General features: G+C 41.4%; 1 protein-coding gene and 1 pseudogene across 1 annotated transcript; one reads left to right on the top strand and one right to left on the bottom strand.

The window, feature by feature from the left end:
- The first annotated feature begins 531 nt into the window (after positions 1 to 531).
- On the top strand, positions 532 to 1,253 carry LOC150069353 (large ribosomal subunit protein eL29-like; annotated as a pseudogene).
- A 3,300-nt stretch (positions 1,254 to 4,553) lies between these two features.
- On the bottom strand, positions 4,554 to 15,659 carry Gcsam (germinal center associated signaling and motility). The gene is made up of 6 exons (XM_090330882.1): positions 15,597 to 15,659; positions 12,998 to 13,066; positions 10,352 to 10,375; positions 9,031 to 9,077; positions 5,939 to 5,967; positions 4,554 to 4,874 (listed from the first exon to the last, which is right to left on the bottom strand). The coding sequence occupies exons 1-6, from the start codon at positions 15,623 to 15,625 to the stop codon at positions 4,554 to 4,556; spliced, it is 519 nt and encodes a 172-aa protein (XP_090187008.1). The 5' UTR covers positions 15,626 to 15,659.
- Positions 15,660 to 16,788: the final 1,129 nt, after the last annotated feature.

The following is a 16,788-nucleotide window of genomic DNA, read 5'->3' as shown; positions in this document are numbered from 1 at the left end:
TTATCTCTGCCTGAAATCTCTGTAGTGCTAAAGCTTACTTAGGATCAATTTCTGTTAGAGGACTGTCTCCTGCACTGCCAGAACATGAATCTTGGCAGGAGCTCAGTACATCTCACACTGAACCACCGCCATCTTCCGCCGCAGCTTCATCTTCTAAGTCAAATAGAGCAGGTTGAGCTAATCTGTTCAGGGTCCATCACTGCGTTCCAGGGGGAGAAGGAAGAGGCCCAGCCACCACTTCTTCCTCAAGTAAGTTCCTCTCTGGCAGGACCAGGGTCAGAGCTGGAAGGATGAGGTTGGTCAGGTTTGGAGAGTGGAATATGGTTTTCTTGCTCTTCTCTTCTCCTCTGGAAAGCACCAAGATAGAAGGTACTTCTACCTTTGGTTTTGACCACTTACAAGTCATGGGACTTTCTAGGGATGGAATTTTTGGCCTGATTAGTATGGAAAGAATTAACCTGCATGACATAAACATTTTGAGGTGTTTGAAAAAAAACACACGAGCGGCTCCTGAGAGTTGACGCTTCCGACATGGCCAAGTCCAAGAACTACACTATGCACAACCAGTCCCAGAAATGGCATTAAGAAACCCAGATCACAAAGATATGAGTCTCTGAAGGGGGTGGACCCCAAGTTCCTGAGGAACCTGCGTTTTGCTAAGAAGCACAACAAGAAGGGCTTTAAGAAGATGCAGGCCAACAACTCCAAGGCCCTGAGCGCGAGGGCCGAGGCCGTCAAGACCCTGGTGAAGCCCAAAATAGTGAGCAACAAACACAAGCTCCCCAAGCAGGCCATGCACAAGCTCCAGCGACTTGCCTACATCGCCCACCCCAAGCTGGGCAAGCGCATCCAGGCTTACATTGCCAAGGGCAGCAGGCTCACCGGGCCCAAGGCCAGGGCCAAGGCCAAAGCCAAGGTGCAGGCCAAGGCGCAGGCCAAGGCACAAGCCAAAGCCCAGGCTCCAGCTGCCACTCCAGCCCAGGCCCAGGCCCAGGCCGCATCTCCTAAGGGTGTCCAGGCCCCAGCTTCTAAGGGTGCCCAGGCTGCAGCACCTAAGGGTGCCCAGGCCGCAGCACCTAAGGGTGCCAAGGGCCCTGCGAAGGCCTCACAATGAAGCCCTCCGTCTGCTGGTGAGGAAAGGACTGCTGTGGCTCCCTGGCCTCCGTCTTCAGGGGGCCAGTGGCCGGTGTCATTTCTACCAATAAACCTGAGACGGGATCTGGTAAAAAAAAAAAAAAAGAAAAAAAGAAAAAAAATACACTTATTTGGTTACAGGAGATGAGTTTTTAGTAACCGTATAGTAAGACTAAAACCTGGTGTATTGTATGATTTCAACAAGTATCTGCAAACTAATGAAAAACTCATTTACTCATATAAAAAACTCAGCTCAGATACCTACTAACAGGATGGAACAAGTGGAAAACAAAGCATCAAGGACTGAAGATAGGTCAGAAGTAGTAGACTAATTAATCAAAGACACAGGGAAAATACGAAAGAATTTGAATACAACATGGGAGATCTCTAAGACTATCAAAAAACCCAATCTATGACTCATGAGAATAGAGGAAGGAGAAGAGGTACAAACTAAAGACATATGTAATATTTTTTAAAAGAGCAGAAAACTTCCCCTTAATCTTAAGAGTCATCCATCTATAAGAAACAGGAGTCTATATGGTACTTACTATATATTTTTCATTTTTCTCTCAAATTATTATTTTTGACTAATAAATTATGTACATACTGGGGTAAGTATTTTGAAGCCCTCTCAAATACCTTTCTTGTTAAAAAATAATGCCCTTTTATAATCTTCCTAATTTCAGTATAAGATGATTGATTCTTTGTCCAAGAATTTATACTTAATTTGATCTTGGCTAAGTATTTTGTACTTAATATGATTGTGATAAGTTACCCCATCTGGTATAGGTAGTTTTCACAGGATAAGATTCAAATCTAGCTTATACTCTACTAGGAATATTTCACCAAATAACTTATATAGTGGTTTAGCACCCATGTTAAAAATTTTAAGATAAACATACTGGATTGTTGTTTCTAGCTTTTGAATCATCAAATGTATCAGCATGTTTGTCTCCATATATGATAAAATATTTTAGTTTCTCTTTACTCTTTGATTTGCTTATTTATATTCAGGATCTATGACAGATCATTTGCAGGTATAAGATTATGTTCTCATTTATGGTTGGAAAACAGACCTTGCAAAAATCAATTCAAGGATACAGAACAGAGGGAGAAAGAGGATTTAATTCCTGATAACTATTTTGGGTCCAACACTATTTTTCATAGGCCATGTTATGTCTTAAACAATATTCCCGGCTACCCAAAACACCTCTCCTTGAACCAGAGTAAATTCTGGTTAAAGATTTCCTGCGTGTGTGTGTGTGTGTGTGTGTGTGTGTGTGTGTGTTTGTAGGCGGGGGGGGGGGGATCTACTATAAATAGGTAATTAGCAACATAATGAGATGTGATCAGCTCTTACCATCAACTGGCTGAGGACTCAACAATCTGGTTGACTCAGTCAACTTCAAGCCACTGGATTTCTCATTGGGCATTTACTCTCTCTCTCTCTTTCTCTCTCTCTCCATATATATATATATATATACATATATATACACACACACACTTATACATACATATGTTTATATATGTATATGTACTACATGCATGATGCATACTCTATATAGTATGCAGAGTATACATTCACTCTATATAGTATGCCTATATATAGTACATGTATAAATATAAATGTGTATACATAAATATATAGTAATATACATGTATGCATGTATGTATGTGTAATTTTTTGTGCATTTTAGGCAAGGGATTTAACACTAAACTATATCTCTAGTCCCAGAAAAATTTAAATAGTAAAGTTATTTAGCTCTGAGAACAAAGTAGTAATCAACTACATAATGAATTTGATGCTTGTGGCAGTGATCCACTTGCTATTTTAATGCCTCTAGGACTGGGAGAGTGTTGTGAGTTAAATAAAAATGGCAAGTAGAGGACAGAATACAGAAATAGTCTACTGTGTTTGAACAACAAATAAGTGTAGTTATATTGTACAGTTATAAGTATAGTATATTGATTTACAAAGTGGATAATGGGCTATAATTTGTGGGACTTAGGACTAGATATAATTCTAGAAATTCTAAAGAAAATATGAGGGAAAACGAATGATAGAATACATAGAGGGCTAGCGACTGGCGGCTCATGCATATAATGTAGCTACTCAGGAGGCTGAGATCTGAGGATTGTGCATCAAAGCCACCCTGGCAGGCAAGTCTGTGAGACTCTTCATCAACCACCAAAAATGTAAAGGTGAGGCTGTGGCTCAAGTGGTAGAGCAGTAGCCTTGAGCAAAAAAGCTCAGGAATAGTGTTCAGGTCTTGAGTTAACACCCTCCTCCCCAAACCAGCATACACAAGAATGTTCATTAAAGAAAGAGTATGCAGGTGGTATTTTCCCCATGTAGATATTTTATTCATATATGATACACAGCATAATGTTGAGACATCTTCTGAACGCTAGAGGCTCTTTTAGTATATAGAATTGGTACTAGACTGGACAAAGGGTAAACCAGTGCAACACAAGACCCTGTTGGGAATTAACTTTAAAACTTGGTGGGGAGGGGAATCGGGGGAAGGGAGAGATAGCAGGAGAAAATGAGGGAGGGGTAATGATGTATATTCATTTCCTGTCTTATGTAACTGTAACCGCTCTGTAAGTCACCTTTACAATAAAAAGAAAATAAAATCAAGCTCGTTTAGTGCAATGTATCATTGAGCAAATTATTATCTTCGAGAACTCCCCTCTCAGCAAAACAAAACAACTCACCAGACTTAAAGTATCTTTAAAATTCTTTCTGCTACATCATTCTCTGGTGTTATGATTGTCTTACTAAGATTTTTGAGAGGCGTAGGGGTTGTGTCTTAGTGTCAGATCATTTGCTTAGCATTCATAGAGCCGTGAGTTTCAATCTCTACATTACAATAGAAAATCATATTAAAAACTTGTACTTGAATCCCTTGACTCAGCTCATAATTAGCCAGCCTAGGGGGGCTAGGGAGTCCACAAACCCTGTTTGAAGGACCTGCTTCTAGAGTAAGAGGGACATCACAGGCTCCTGTGGGGAATTGGGCTGAGCTAGAAGGTCACTGTGATGAGTTCCCCCTTAGGGATATTTAAGTTGATATATATGCTTCCTCCAACTTCAGAGGACAATTATGGGTATATTTTATAAGAGCACAGGCAGAAAACCAGCCTTTGGAGGAGGGCCCAGCTGTAACAGATTGGGAAGCCTCTTCCACTACAAAGAACTTGCAATACCACTTCAATCCAAAGATGGCACCTTCTTTCTCAAACAGTGGTGGATTTGCAGATGTTAGACACTGAGCAGGATCTAAACAGTTCAGTGGATGGCAGCCCTTTCTCTGAAGAGTTCTTGTAGAAGAAGCAAGATGGAGAGGTTCGTGTTTCCTGCCTGTATTTACCGTCCTTTACTTTTATTTGCTGGTGTCTAGTGAATTCTAGTCCAGTCATTTCACTGGGAATTGGGAGTGTTGAGTCTCATAAGAGGCTGGGCGTGGCCATGACTGGTGTGGAGAGCGAGAGATTTTGCTAGGCATGAGAAGCTCATAGTCACTTTCTGGGTGTGCTGGATGCCTGGGGCTGGAAGGCACACGGACAAGTGAATATTCAGTCTCAGTCACTCCCAAAGACTCCCTGACCCTCTCAGTTTTGTAGGAAACGTTCTCGTAGTATTCCTCAACACAATTCCTTGATGGCTGCCTCCTTAATGCCCTGTGGTTGATAAAGATGTAGCAGAGCTCTTCTTCCGGGGTCTGGTGAGCAATACTCTGCAAATAGAAAGGTCGAAGGAAATGCATCATCAAGAGGTAGCCTCTTGCCCTTGTCTTCACACTGAGTTTTGAGAGTATGGCCCCTGACCACTCAAGATGCTTCTTAGTGTCCCAACATCCTGGGGGCAGCCCTTCAGTTTTTTTCATATATTTTTATTGTAATTCATAGAAGGTTACATTATATTCACTAGATAGAAGGTGCATTACTGCACAAACCTTGATAACCTTTCTCATGTCTTGGTCCCCATTTTCCTTCCCCACCCCCACCCCTCATCTTGTTTTCCCCCCTACCCTATCCGATTTCAAATAACCAAATAAGCATATATACAATATATCAGATAACAAGGTAAAATCCGGTAACAATATGAAATAACCAAGGGACAGCAAAAGAGATGAGAGATAACAGTATATCAAGGACAACAATCACTCATTATGTGGCTTTTGTTTCTATATCCTGGAGGTCCTTTCATTTAGCATCATCCTATATGACCTTATGTATCTAGGTTTTGCTCTATTGTAAATCTCTGCTAGGAGAACCCAAGGTTTCTACTGATTATGACAAATGAGAGAATCCATTTAGCCTATGTTCCTTTGAGTCAGCTTAATATGATTTTTTTCTAAGTCTTTCCATTTCCTTACAAATGGGGGGGGCAGCCCTTTCTTAAAAGAGATATAACTACTCAATGCAGAGATTATCATCACAATATTTTTTAAAAGGAAACAAATCAAGGGAAGGTCAATGGTGGACTGGAGACCTAAAAGCAGAGGCAGGAAGGAGCAAAGGAATAAACTTGTGTCTGTCGTGAGCCTAGGATTTGAATTTTAGCTTTACATTTGTCTAGCTTTGGAGTACATCTCCTGATGTCTTAGTTTTCCCATGAAATGATTTGTGTCAAACACACAGCATGTTGTCTTTCATAAATAGATACTGTGTTCACTTTTTTAGATAGGCTGTACAGCAGAGATGCTTCTGAATCTGCCACCAGGCCCTGTGTACTGGTCATGCAGCCCTGGCATGTTAGACCTTTCTTCCATATTAGGGTCAGAAAGGATCTTATTACCTGGATGGGCGCAGAAGTCACTCTTTCATCTGCAGAAAGAAAATACAGTGAATGAATTTCAAGTCATGGAGAGATTAGACAGGGAGTAGGGACTAAAGTCTGAGCAACAAGAGCGTCTGGAGAAAGCTGGGCAACCCTTCGAGCATTTTCAGATAGACAACAGTTATTTGGGGAGTAACAAGGTCATTTCAAGAAGAAATAGAACTTGCTCAGTCAGAACTTCATGAATTATCAGGTAAGAAATCCTACTCCTTCCTTCTCTTTCTTTTTTTCTTTTTTTGTTGGTCGTGGGGCTTGGGGTCTGGCCCTGGGCATTGTCCCTGAGCTCTTCAGCTCAAGGCTACCGCCTCACCCCTTGAGCCACAGAGCCACTTCCTGTTTTCTAGTGGTTCATTGGAGATAAGAGTCTCACAGTCTTTAGTGCCCAGGCTGGCTTTGAACCACAATCCTAAAATCTCAGCCTCCTGAGTAGCTAGGATAACAGGCATGAGCCACAGCTCCTGGCTTCTCTTCTCTTTCTTTAACCATTGTACACCACATTCCTACTCCTCATAAGCCACTGGAGAGAAAAAAGCATCAGAAACAATCCTGTCCTCCAGAGGCATACAGGCCCGCACAGATAGGACCAGCGCCTGGGAGGGACCATGCAGTAGAGGGCGTGGTTTGGGCTGTAGGCAACAGGAAATCGTGTGTGGTGTGGAGCTTGGAGCTCAAGGGAATTTAGGAGAGGAGCTCCTTCCTTTTAAAGCTGCTGGCAGAGGCAACACAGCAGGCCAAGTTTTCAATTTACTCCAAAAATTTGCTCCGTTGATACAGCAGTGAGGCACATGAACATATTTGCTGGCTTTTTCAAAGTGGCCCGCTCACTGCATAAGTAAGCATGTGTCCCTTATAGAAGACAGATGTAGAGAGATGTAGCCTGGCGCGGTGGCTCATGCCTGCAATCCTGGCTACTCGAGAGCCTGAGATCTGAGGATCAAGGTTCAAAGCCAGCCGGGGCACAAAAGGTCCAGAGACTTATCTCCAATTCACCTCTAGAAAATGGGAAGTGAGGCTTGGCTCAAGGATAGGTCAGTAGCCTTGAGCTGAAGAGCTCAGGGACAGTGCCCAGGCCGAATTTAAGCCCCATGACACACAAAAAAAGGCAGATGTATTCATGGAGATTCCCATAACACATATGGATATACATTTCTTCTCATTCTCACAGCTTCATAAATGTCATGGCCAAGCAAGACTTCTCTAATTACATGACAAGAACATGGTCTCTGGGTTTTGGCACCCAGGGTCTTTTATCACTTTTCTTTCTGATAGAGATGAGGGTTTCTTGCTGTTGCTGTTCACTGTTCCTGGATTACAATGGTTCCAGCTGAGAGAGTTAGATTACTTATCGATGTATAGTATCTAGCTTTTTTTTTTTTTTGCCAGTTCTGGGGCTTGAACTCAGGGCCTGAGCACTGTCCTTGGGCTTTCTCAAGGCTAGAGCTCTATCACTTGAGCCACAGTACCACTTCTGGCTTTTTTCTATGTATGTGATACCGAGGAATCAAACTTAGGTCTTCATGCATGCTAGGCAAGCCCTCTACCACTAGGCCAAACTCTTGGCCCAACCCAGCTGTTTTGTTAGTTTTTAAAATCTACTGTGTAATAATAGAGGTACCCATATTTATCTTGGCACTATTCATAATTGCCACATTACATACTCATCAGTAGATGAGCATAGAAAGAAAATGTGATTCATGCATGCCCTTATCCAATGCAGTATTATTCAATCATAAAGAAGGAAAGCATGTCATGTGCAGGAAAATATATGGATCTAGAAATTGTAATATTAAGTGAAATAAGACTGGCTCTAAGAGACAAATACTGAATGTGTTTTCTCATACATGGAAAGCAGATTAAAAAAAAAGCAGACACAAACAATATGTAGAACTATACAGTAGGAGGAACTAGCAACAGAGGAAATGGAGAAAGCAGAAGGTGAGATAAAATATAGGATCTAAGTATATACTTGGTTATAATAAAACCCATTTAAGAGTTGTTAGATTTTTTTTTAAAAAGGAGAGTGCAAAAAAGGAGCTAAGACAGAGTAGTAGATACAATAAAATATATTAAATGTATGTATGGAACTATCACAATTAAAAATAAAGCACATAGAATGACTGTATAGATTATATGCAAATGAAGATTCCATCATTTTGATAGGAACTTGAGCCTGTGTGGAGTTGGGTATCCACCAGGACTCCTGGAATCAATCCCCTGTGGGTACAGAGAGTGACTGTGTTGTCTTCGAAGACTTAAAAGCTTTCTGCCTTGACCTGCACTAGTGATCTGTCCTGGAAGTCTGTATTTTCAAAAAGAGATCATCACTACAAGATAAGAACCCTTTTCATTTCAAGCCCTTTCTTATCTCCTTTCTTTGAGGTTTTGACAATAAATTCAGTGTATGAAATAATGAACAACAACTTAGTCTTTACATCCAGGAAGGCAAAGACAAGATTTCTTCCTTCTCTTCTTTAGAAATGCTGTGGCCTGTCGTCGGTCCTACACTTCAGTAAGTACTCTCTTCCTTGGGATGCTTGCTCTTTACCATCCTCTCCTTGATTGTTTTCCCCTTCTTAACTTCAAGGAGAGATCGGTCTCTCGCGATGTGCCTCCCAAAGGATTCTGACACTCCAGCCACCATGTCTCCACACAGCAATCCGTGATCTCCTAGTGCAGATGTGATCCTATCTTTCCCAGTGAGAAACCCCTCAGCACCTTTCCTTACTCCCAAGGGAAGAACCCAAATCTTACTTCCCTTCCCCTGCCCAATTTTATTGCAGTCCCTTAGCAGTGCCTTTCATCTTCATCTTTCACATTTGTTGGCTCTAGTTAATTCCTCCGTCTCCTGACCAGATGGGTTCCGACTGGGGGATGTGGGTATCATCAGCCAACCTCACCACCCCGCTGAGCTCACAGGAGAGTGGGATAAGAGCTGTGCAATTGGATGCCATAAGTGCATAAGTCTGCCCACAGGGCTTAGAAGTAGAGAGCAGAGACAGTGTGGAGATATATGTCCACCATGAGTGACAATGATAGGGAAGCAGACTTACTTCCCTTTGGGGAGCTTTGTCTTGATTTCAAAGTGTATACTTTTTTCCTGTAAAATGAAAGAGGAAAGTAAATTGCTTATATAACTACCCATAGACTCTTAAAAGAAATGATACTAACCTATGAAAATGTATCTTAGTCAAAAATTGCCTATTGTTCTTTTGAGTTGCTCACTAGGTAACCCAAGTCTAGGACTTGGGATCCTTCTGCTTGGCTTTCTTAGTGCTGGGATTACAGGTGTCTACCACCTGCCACACCAGGGGAAACTCAATTCTAATTGTTAAAATTACATGCTTTTCTTTTCCACTCTGATCTTTCCTTTCCTCCTCCTTTTTGTGCAGTACTAGGGCATTATCCCTTAGGTTTTTTTGTTGTTTGTTTGTTTCTGGTCAAAGCTGGCAATCTACCACTTGTGTCATACCTCCACTTGCAGGTTTTTGGTGGTTAATTGGAGATACAAGTCTCAGGAACTTTCCTGTCCATCTGGCTTTGAACTGTGATCCTCAGAACTCAGCTTTCTGAGTTCAGTATAACAGAATGAGCTACCAGTACCTGGATTATATGCCTTTTAAAATCCCCCTTTCAGCATATAAAATAGCAGAACAAAAACCTGAAAATATGATAGGTGGCCAAGTAGAAATATATCCTAAATGTTTTCTCTCTCTCCTTCCCCTTCCTTTTATAAGTCTAATATGGATAATACTTATAGAAGGAGAAATATACTGTCATAATAAGTTGCATTTTTGGAGAAAGTTTCTGGAAAACTACCAGTTTGAGTTACAGAATATAATTTGATGAACCAGGATTATCTTTAATCTCAGTCTTACTGTATAATCTCTCCTTCCCCCCCCACAACAACAAAAAAATACCATCCATTAGGAATACTTTGCAGAAGACCCCTGGAAAAACTCTGTATATCTCATGCGATAAAAGACATATTTGCTATAAGGATAGGTTCTGCTTTGCTGTCAGGTTCATGTCACTACCGGTCACATAGTCATTAACTATTTACATTAAGCATCTCTTAAAAATGGTGTCTCCATTTAGACAAGGTGTTATTTGGACTGTTTGCTCTCTGTGCAAAGGACACGGACGTGTCTGAGTTTCACCCACGTGAGGGGAGTCTACCACCCATGAGGTAATGGTTCCTGATTCTCAGCAGATACACAAGGTCGCTCCCCCATTGACTGTCACTGACTATATCTGGGGCTTCGTGCCAGGCTTCAGCTTCAGCTGTGGCATGGAAAGCTGGCTGTCAAGGGCAGATAGCATGTTGAAACCATACAGAGGAAAAGGTCTCCTAAGAGAAAACTCTCCACTTACCACAGGATGCAGAAACACCCGCATCTAAAACACACAGAAGAAATGACACAAAGTCACAAGCCTGGCATCTGCAGCTTTCTTCAGGTAGCCATTTTGCCACTTCTAGGTGAAACGTTTTGTTTCCTGAGTAAGCACTTATTGTATGTGACCTGGTCACCTCCTTCCTGGGATGAAGCTGATACTGTTTTTACTTAGGGAAAAAAAATGACTTCCCTCTTCTCACTCCTAGTTCCAGGTATTTACATCATTCATTCGTGACAAAGAGCCCAATACTTGTCCCTAGGAAATCAAGGCATAAATGTGTGGACACTTGAGAAGTCACTTAATTCAAGATTTCACTATTTGTTGAACTCTATTGTACTGCCTTATGATTTTCTGTTCACTCAACTACATCCTGTTTTAGAACTCGAGGACCAGATTTAACTACCATGGCAGTATGTACCCACTAGCATAGGTGATACCATCTGAAATTCAGTAAGCAGGTTTCCTATAAATGTTTGAGGAAGATATAAACAAAAGAACAAGTAGCCAAGAACAAAGCCAGCCTAGCTGGAACGGATGATCATTAGATCTATCACCTTGATTCCAACAGTGTAGCTAAGTCTTGGACTTCCACATTTTATGGTAGATAGGCTTGGAATTTCTCAGCAGTCAGATAGCTGGGCTAAAGTCTCATTCTTTCTGAATCAGGCCTAGTCAACTTTCTCTATGATTGAATAGGAAAGCCGTTTATAAACCTCTATATGTACCAGTTACATTACATAAAAGCATGTGGAAAGCACCACTCAAAAATGGCCCTGTCAGTGAGCTTTCCTCTGGAACTCCTGAGAAGAATAGAAAGAGGAAAGGACTGAACATGTGAACATGGCTTTCACTATTGGTTTGATTGCAGGAGTTCTATCAGCATGCAATCTGTGCACCATCAGAGCCTTAAGGCCGAGAGCGTGATTACAGTTCTCCCTCTTCTTCAGGCCACCTTCAGTGCTCTTTAAGCCATTTGCTTATATTCCCCACTTCTGCTATTAAACAACATCAGAAGGAAACTACTGAGTTTGACCAATGCTAAGAAACTAGGTTCTCTAAGAGGATATGAGAGTGAGATGAAAGGAGATGGTAGATTCTGAATTACTGGATCCATAACGCTAAGCAAATTGAGTCACAACTTATTTTACAAAATGAGGAGATATATAAACTGCTTATCTTGTATAAAGCTTTGGGTAAAAGCTTTTTTTATTTTGCTGGTTTTTGGGCTTTAACTCAGGGTCTGAGCACTGTGGAGCCTCTTTTGGCTCAAAGGTAGCACTCTACCACTTGAGCCATCTCACCATCTCGAGCCTCTTCTGAGTAGTTTATTGGCGATAAGAGTCTCGAGGACTGTCTTGTCTGGGCTGGCTTCCAACCGCCATCCTCAAATCTCCGTCTCCTGAGTAGCTAGGATTATAGGCGTGACACGGGTGTCTGACTGGAAAAAGCTATTTTGTTTTTGTTTTTGCCAGTCATGGGGCTTGAACTCACGGCCTGAGCACTGTCCTTGAACTTTTCTCAAGGCTAGAGCTCTACCACTTGAGTCACAGCACCACTTCCAGCTTTTTTCTATGTATGTGGTACTGAGGAATCTTCTTGCATCCTAGGAAAGCACTCTACCACTAGGCCAAACTCCCAGCCCCAGCAAAAGCTATTTTTAAGCTGATCATTTCTTCCAGATAACTTGCCTGTGACTCATCTTGCATTTCACTCTGGATGTTCTGGTTTGGGATGAGTTTAGATGCATTCCATGAATCAGATTAGATGAACCCTATGACTTCAGCCCACAAAACAATTCCACATTGCACTCCTTGGCTGCCTTGTTATGATACCCTTGCGATCATTAAAAAATAAATTAGATAATAAGTTATAGATGATCAGTCTTACTTTGTACAATATATGATTTTCAGCTCATGCTCAAGAAATTATTCCAGTTGGAGAGAATCACTTAGCTCCAATTCATAACATAGCTTTGGTATTTTGTTTTGTTTTGCTTTGTTTTGGTTTTTTTTTCCCCCCAAAAGCTTCTTCTGAAAGAAGGTAAAAATTCAATTAACTGTACAGGCCACAGGACTACCAGCATTGCCACATTTTAGGATTCTTAGACTCTAATACATTAGTTCTAAATTATATGATGCTTTTCTTAGAGGGAAGTCTTTAAGACTTGAAAGTCAGAAGGGCAAATCAGAAAGGACTGATGAGTCTGCATTAGTTTGATAATATATCAGCGTAAATTTAAGGGCTTTTCCACAAACCTTCAGGTAATTGTGACACTGGTATTACGACCACATCAGAAATAGAAACCCCAGTATAAAAATGACATGGCTGGGTGGAACTTAATGTAGGCAAACAAAAACACAAGCATATTTAAGACTGTTATTTTATAAAGGGTCCATCAGGACTCATGTATCTTATTTTTTAGTCGCCAGAGGTTATACATTAGGCTTCTGGCAATGTTAAACATCTTCTGTCCAAAGTTTGAAGGTTGTGTTGTCTTTTGTCCTACCCTCACATTAACTTCAATTACAACCTACACTGAATTTCAATAGGTTATTAGCTGTGGGATGTGTGAAATCTAGCCCCTGACAGATTCCTGAACAATGGGGCTGAATATTGTCTTACCTGGGTGTTCTCCATTTCTTGTTTTGGAATCTCAGATGCCATGATGTCTCTTGAGTGTTCTGCTGACACCTGAAATTCAACATATCATAATAGGCCAAGGTTTCCTCTCCAGACCGTACCCCCTGATCTCCAATATGATCCCAAATATTCAGGAATTCATACCATAACTCTAAGGATAGTTACAGGTAAGGAGAGGCCTAAAATCCTCCACTGGCATTTCCTGTGTGCTACAGGAAGCAATAGATACAGAAAACCCAGAAACAGAGAACATAGAAATAAATAGGAAGAAAGCAATGAATTAAAAGAGATACATTAATTTTTTGTTTGGGTAGGTAGGATTTCTATACAGCCATCTTTTCATTTACTGGATGTTGGGGGTATAAAGAAAAAGCCCTAACAAACACTGCTTACTCTGGGCTAGGCATTTTATGTGTTATATTTCTTTTAATCCTACAATAAAATTCTGAAGTTGATATTATTTTCCTTTTTTTTTTTTTACCAATTAGGAAACTGAGGGCAGAATTACAAGACAAGGTTTTTGAGAATGCACAACTATGAAGGGGGAGTCTGCATTTTCCTCAGGCAGATTCTTCCTTGGAAAACAGAACACACTTCCGAGCAGGAGAAGGTCCTTCTGTTCTATGGAGGTATTTCCCCAGCTTTTGTGTTGAGAGAATTGGAAGTGAGTGGGCTGATGGGTTGATGACGAGGTAAAGCTGACAATCATATCAAAGTCAATACAAGCCTTTTGAACATATCGAGAGAAACATTTTAAATTAAGATGAATATAATGGGGCTGAACCACTGACAGATTATTTGGAAAAAAAGTTCTATCTGGTACTAGACATAGAATATGTAGGATCAAAAATAAGAGAGAATAAAAACCATAAAAATGGGTGTGGCCAGGAGTTTGGCCTATGGTAGAGTGCTTGTCCAGCATGCATGAAGACCCAGATCCGATTCCTTGGTACCACATACATGGAAAAAGCCAGAAGTGGTCCTGTGGCTTAAGTGGTAGAGCTCTAGCCTTGAAAAAGCCCAAGGACAGTGCTCAGGCTCTGAGTTCAAGCCCCAGCACTGCCCCCCCGAAAAGTACGGGTTTGTCTTAGGATGAGGAAAGAATTTCATAAATGCAATGACACAACCATAAATGCTTTCTAGATTTAATTTGTCTTTAAAATATAATAAAACAAAAACCTATAAATACCTAGATGGCATGAGGTACACAAACTAGAAATTTGATTTTTAAAACATTTATGAGGCTGAAGTTTAGACTAATGTTTAATACAAAAATGGGCAGAAGATATTACTGGCAGTTCACAGATGAAGAAAGATAAATGGTTGATAAATACAGAAAATAAAACTACCAGTTTAGATCATTATCTTATGTTTATTCCTTCTATTTTTATAGTGAATACACTAGTGCTGCAACCTTTCCCTTCACAGCAAAGTTCTGAAAAACAAAACTGCATACATGATATCCATCACTATTTTCTCATTTGCACTGTGCTTACATTGTATTTTTCATCTTTAGATGGTTCTTTCTTAGTTTCCAATCAACTAATGCTTATCAAGTGCCTGCGGTCTACCAGAAACAGCAACAGAAACCAGGGACTCGTGACACAGTGGACAAACAGTAAGAAACAGTCCCTACATTTGAAAAACTCCCATCAGGATTTAAAATGGTGATTTTATAATTTTACAGAAGAATGCCAGAATAAATCAGCAATAAGTTGTGAAGCCCCAGAACTCTCAAACAATGCCAGTTCCCAGAAAGGAACAGGAAATAAGCCTTATCATCCTCAGGTCTTCTTTTGGTAAGTGACATCTTGGGTAAACTATCAGTTCCACTTTCGAGTGGTATGATCTGAGACACTGGGAATCAAACAAAATCTTGCAAAGACCTCTGACTAGCCCATTCTCCCTAGGTCATTCATTCATACTCTAGCCACTCCCTTGGTTTTGATGGTTCTTATTTTAATTATGATGGCTTTGCTATCAGTGAAAAGGGCGGTCCAAGAAAATGAGAGTATCTGCTAATTACTGATGCCTTCTATGTGTCAGGCACTATGCAAGCTCCATGTAATCTTGGATACTGTGAGGTAGGTATTTTTCTCTTATTCCCATTGAAAGTGGGAAAACAAAGCTCCCTCACTTTAAGGAACATGAAAGTGAGTCTCTGCCTCTTCAGACCCCTTCCTACCTGCTTTTAACTGCTCGGGAGGGCACATGGAATGAAGCTTTGCACAGGCAGGCCCCGTGCACTTCATTTTGAAACTTAAGGCTGAGTACTTTTGAGCATTAAGAGCGTGGGAGAACAGCCCCTCCCCAGGCTGGGCATGTGGATCCATTTTCAGGTTAGTTCACAGACACTCCCTCTTACATACACTTAATAGAGGGGTCTTCCTACACCTCGGCTTCTCTCCACAAGCTCTCACAGATTCTAGGCGAAAGGCAAAGCCTACATGGAATTGTGTGGAGTGTCTGTCATGTAGAAGGCACTACATTCTTACACGTTCCCTTCTCCACGTCCCCCTCCCCACCCGCTTTGAGTATCCTTTGCCCCCTCCCCTGCTCCCAGCAGGAAGTGCAGACTCACCTGCCCATTCTCTGCAGGCCATTCCCCATCCTGGCAGTCCTCTCCTTACACCTTCCCAGTCCTTCTGCCACTTCCTTCTTAGCGCTTTCGCCTCAGACAGGCAGCTCCAGACCTGAAGAAGCAGCTGTGTGGCTCTGGCCTTGTGTGCCCAGAGCTGAAAGGAGAAGAGCATCAGCAGAAGGAAGAAGAGACTGGGGAGGAGCGTTGGAGGCACACACGTGAAGGATGCCCTTGAGGTCAAAGCCTTTGGGCTCTGGGCTATTTAGCCATTACAGTGAGCCTGCTGGCCACCCACAGGAGAGCGCTAAGCCTCTGGGAAACCCCAGGCGAGAATCCAAATAGCCCATGGGAGTTCTTCCACATCACATACCTCCACTAATTAAGTCACTTTGCTTTTTGAAAAGTCCCAAGGAGAACTTGGTTTCAGAGAGAAAAGATGATAGCAGAGAGTGAAGCCACAGTGTAGTAGAACATATAATGTAGGAAGGACTTTCAAAGAATCTTGTGACAAAACACACATCTAACAAAGAAATGCTAAAATATATCAACTGACTCTTTACCAAGGCCACTGTATGGCAGGTAGGGTATGGCATGAAAGAGTGTCACTAAATACCTTTATGTAGAATGGCTAACATTCACAGCGAAAACAGACTGCAAGTACCAACTGCTTGCAAGGAATGCAGAAAGCTAGAGACTATGCATTGATGTTGTAATGTCCAATGACCCAGTCTTTTGGGAAACCAATATGGTGGTTTATTGTGCAGAGATAAGCTTCCCACAGAGGCCAGCTATCCCACTTGAAGGCATTTATTCAACTAAAGCTTATTTTTTCTAAATGTCTACATTTAGATTTGGGCCTCTATGCCCCTTAAGCTTGGAGCTCAAGTGCTCTTCCACTGGTGAACAAGCCACATCACATCCATCCTGACCAGCAATAACGGTCAGTGAATGCATACCGCAATTTGGATGAATTTCAAGTGCATTCTGCCAGGTGAAAGCTAGACTTAAAACTAACCTTTTGTGACATTTTGGACAAAGCTAAATCATAAAGAGAGTAAACACATGAGTGTTTGGCAGAAGTAAGTTGTGGGGGAGGACCAGACTTTCAAAGGGAAGAAAGGAATTTGTGGGGTTTTTCCCCCCTTGGTTGTAGTAGTGATTACCTATCATCACACCTTCCTCAACCAACCAT

Source organism: Megascapheus bottae, chromosome 1 (assembly GCF_031878675.1).
Source record: "Megascapheus bottae isolate mThoBot1 chromosome 1, mThoBot2.hap1, whole genome shotgun sequence".
Classification (NCBI taxonomy): Eukaryota; Metazoa; Chordata; class Mammalia; order Rodentia; family Geomyidae; genus Megascapheus; species Megascapheus bottae.
Note: the sequence above shows the minus strand (reverse complement) of the source record. Positions and strands in the feature narration are given on the sequence as shown.

What these genes read in the sequence shown, in the direction of transcription:
- Gcsam (XM_090330882.1), bottom strand. Translation starts at nt 15,625, where the DNA reads ATGGGGAATGGCCTGCAGAGAATGGGCAG. An exon ending in GGCCTGCAGAGAATGGGCAG is followed by an intron (nt 13,067 to 15,596) that starts GTGAGTCTGCAC and finishes GTTGAATTTCAG; the next exon opens with GTGTCAGCAGAACACTCAAG. An exon ending in GGGTGTTTCTGCATCCTGTG is followed by an intron (nt 9,078 to 10,351) that starts GTAAGTGGAGAG and finishes TTCATTTTACAG; the next exon opens with GAAAAAAGTATACACTTTGA.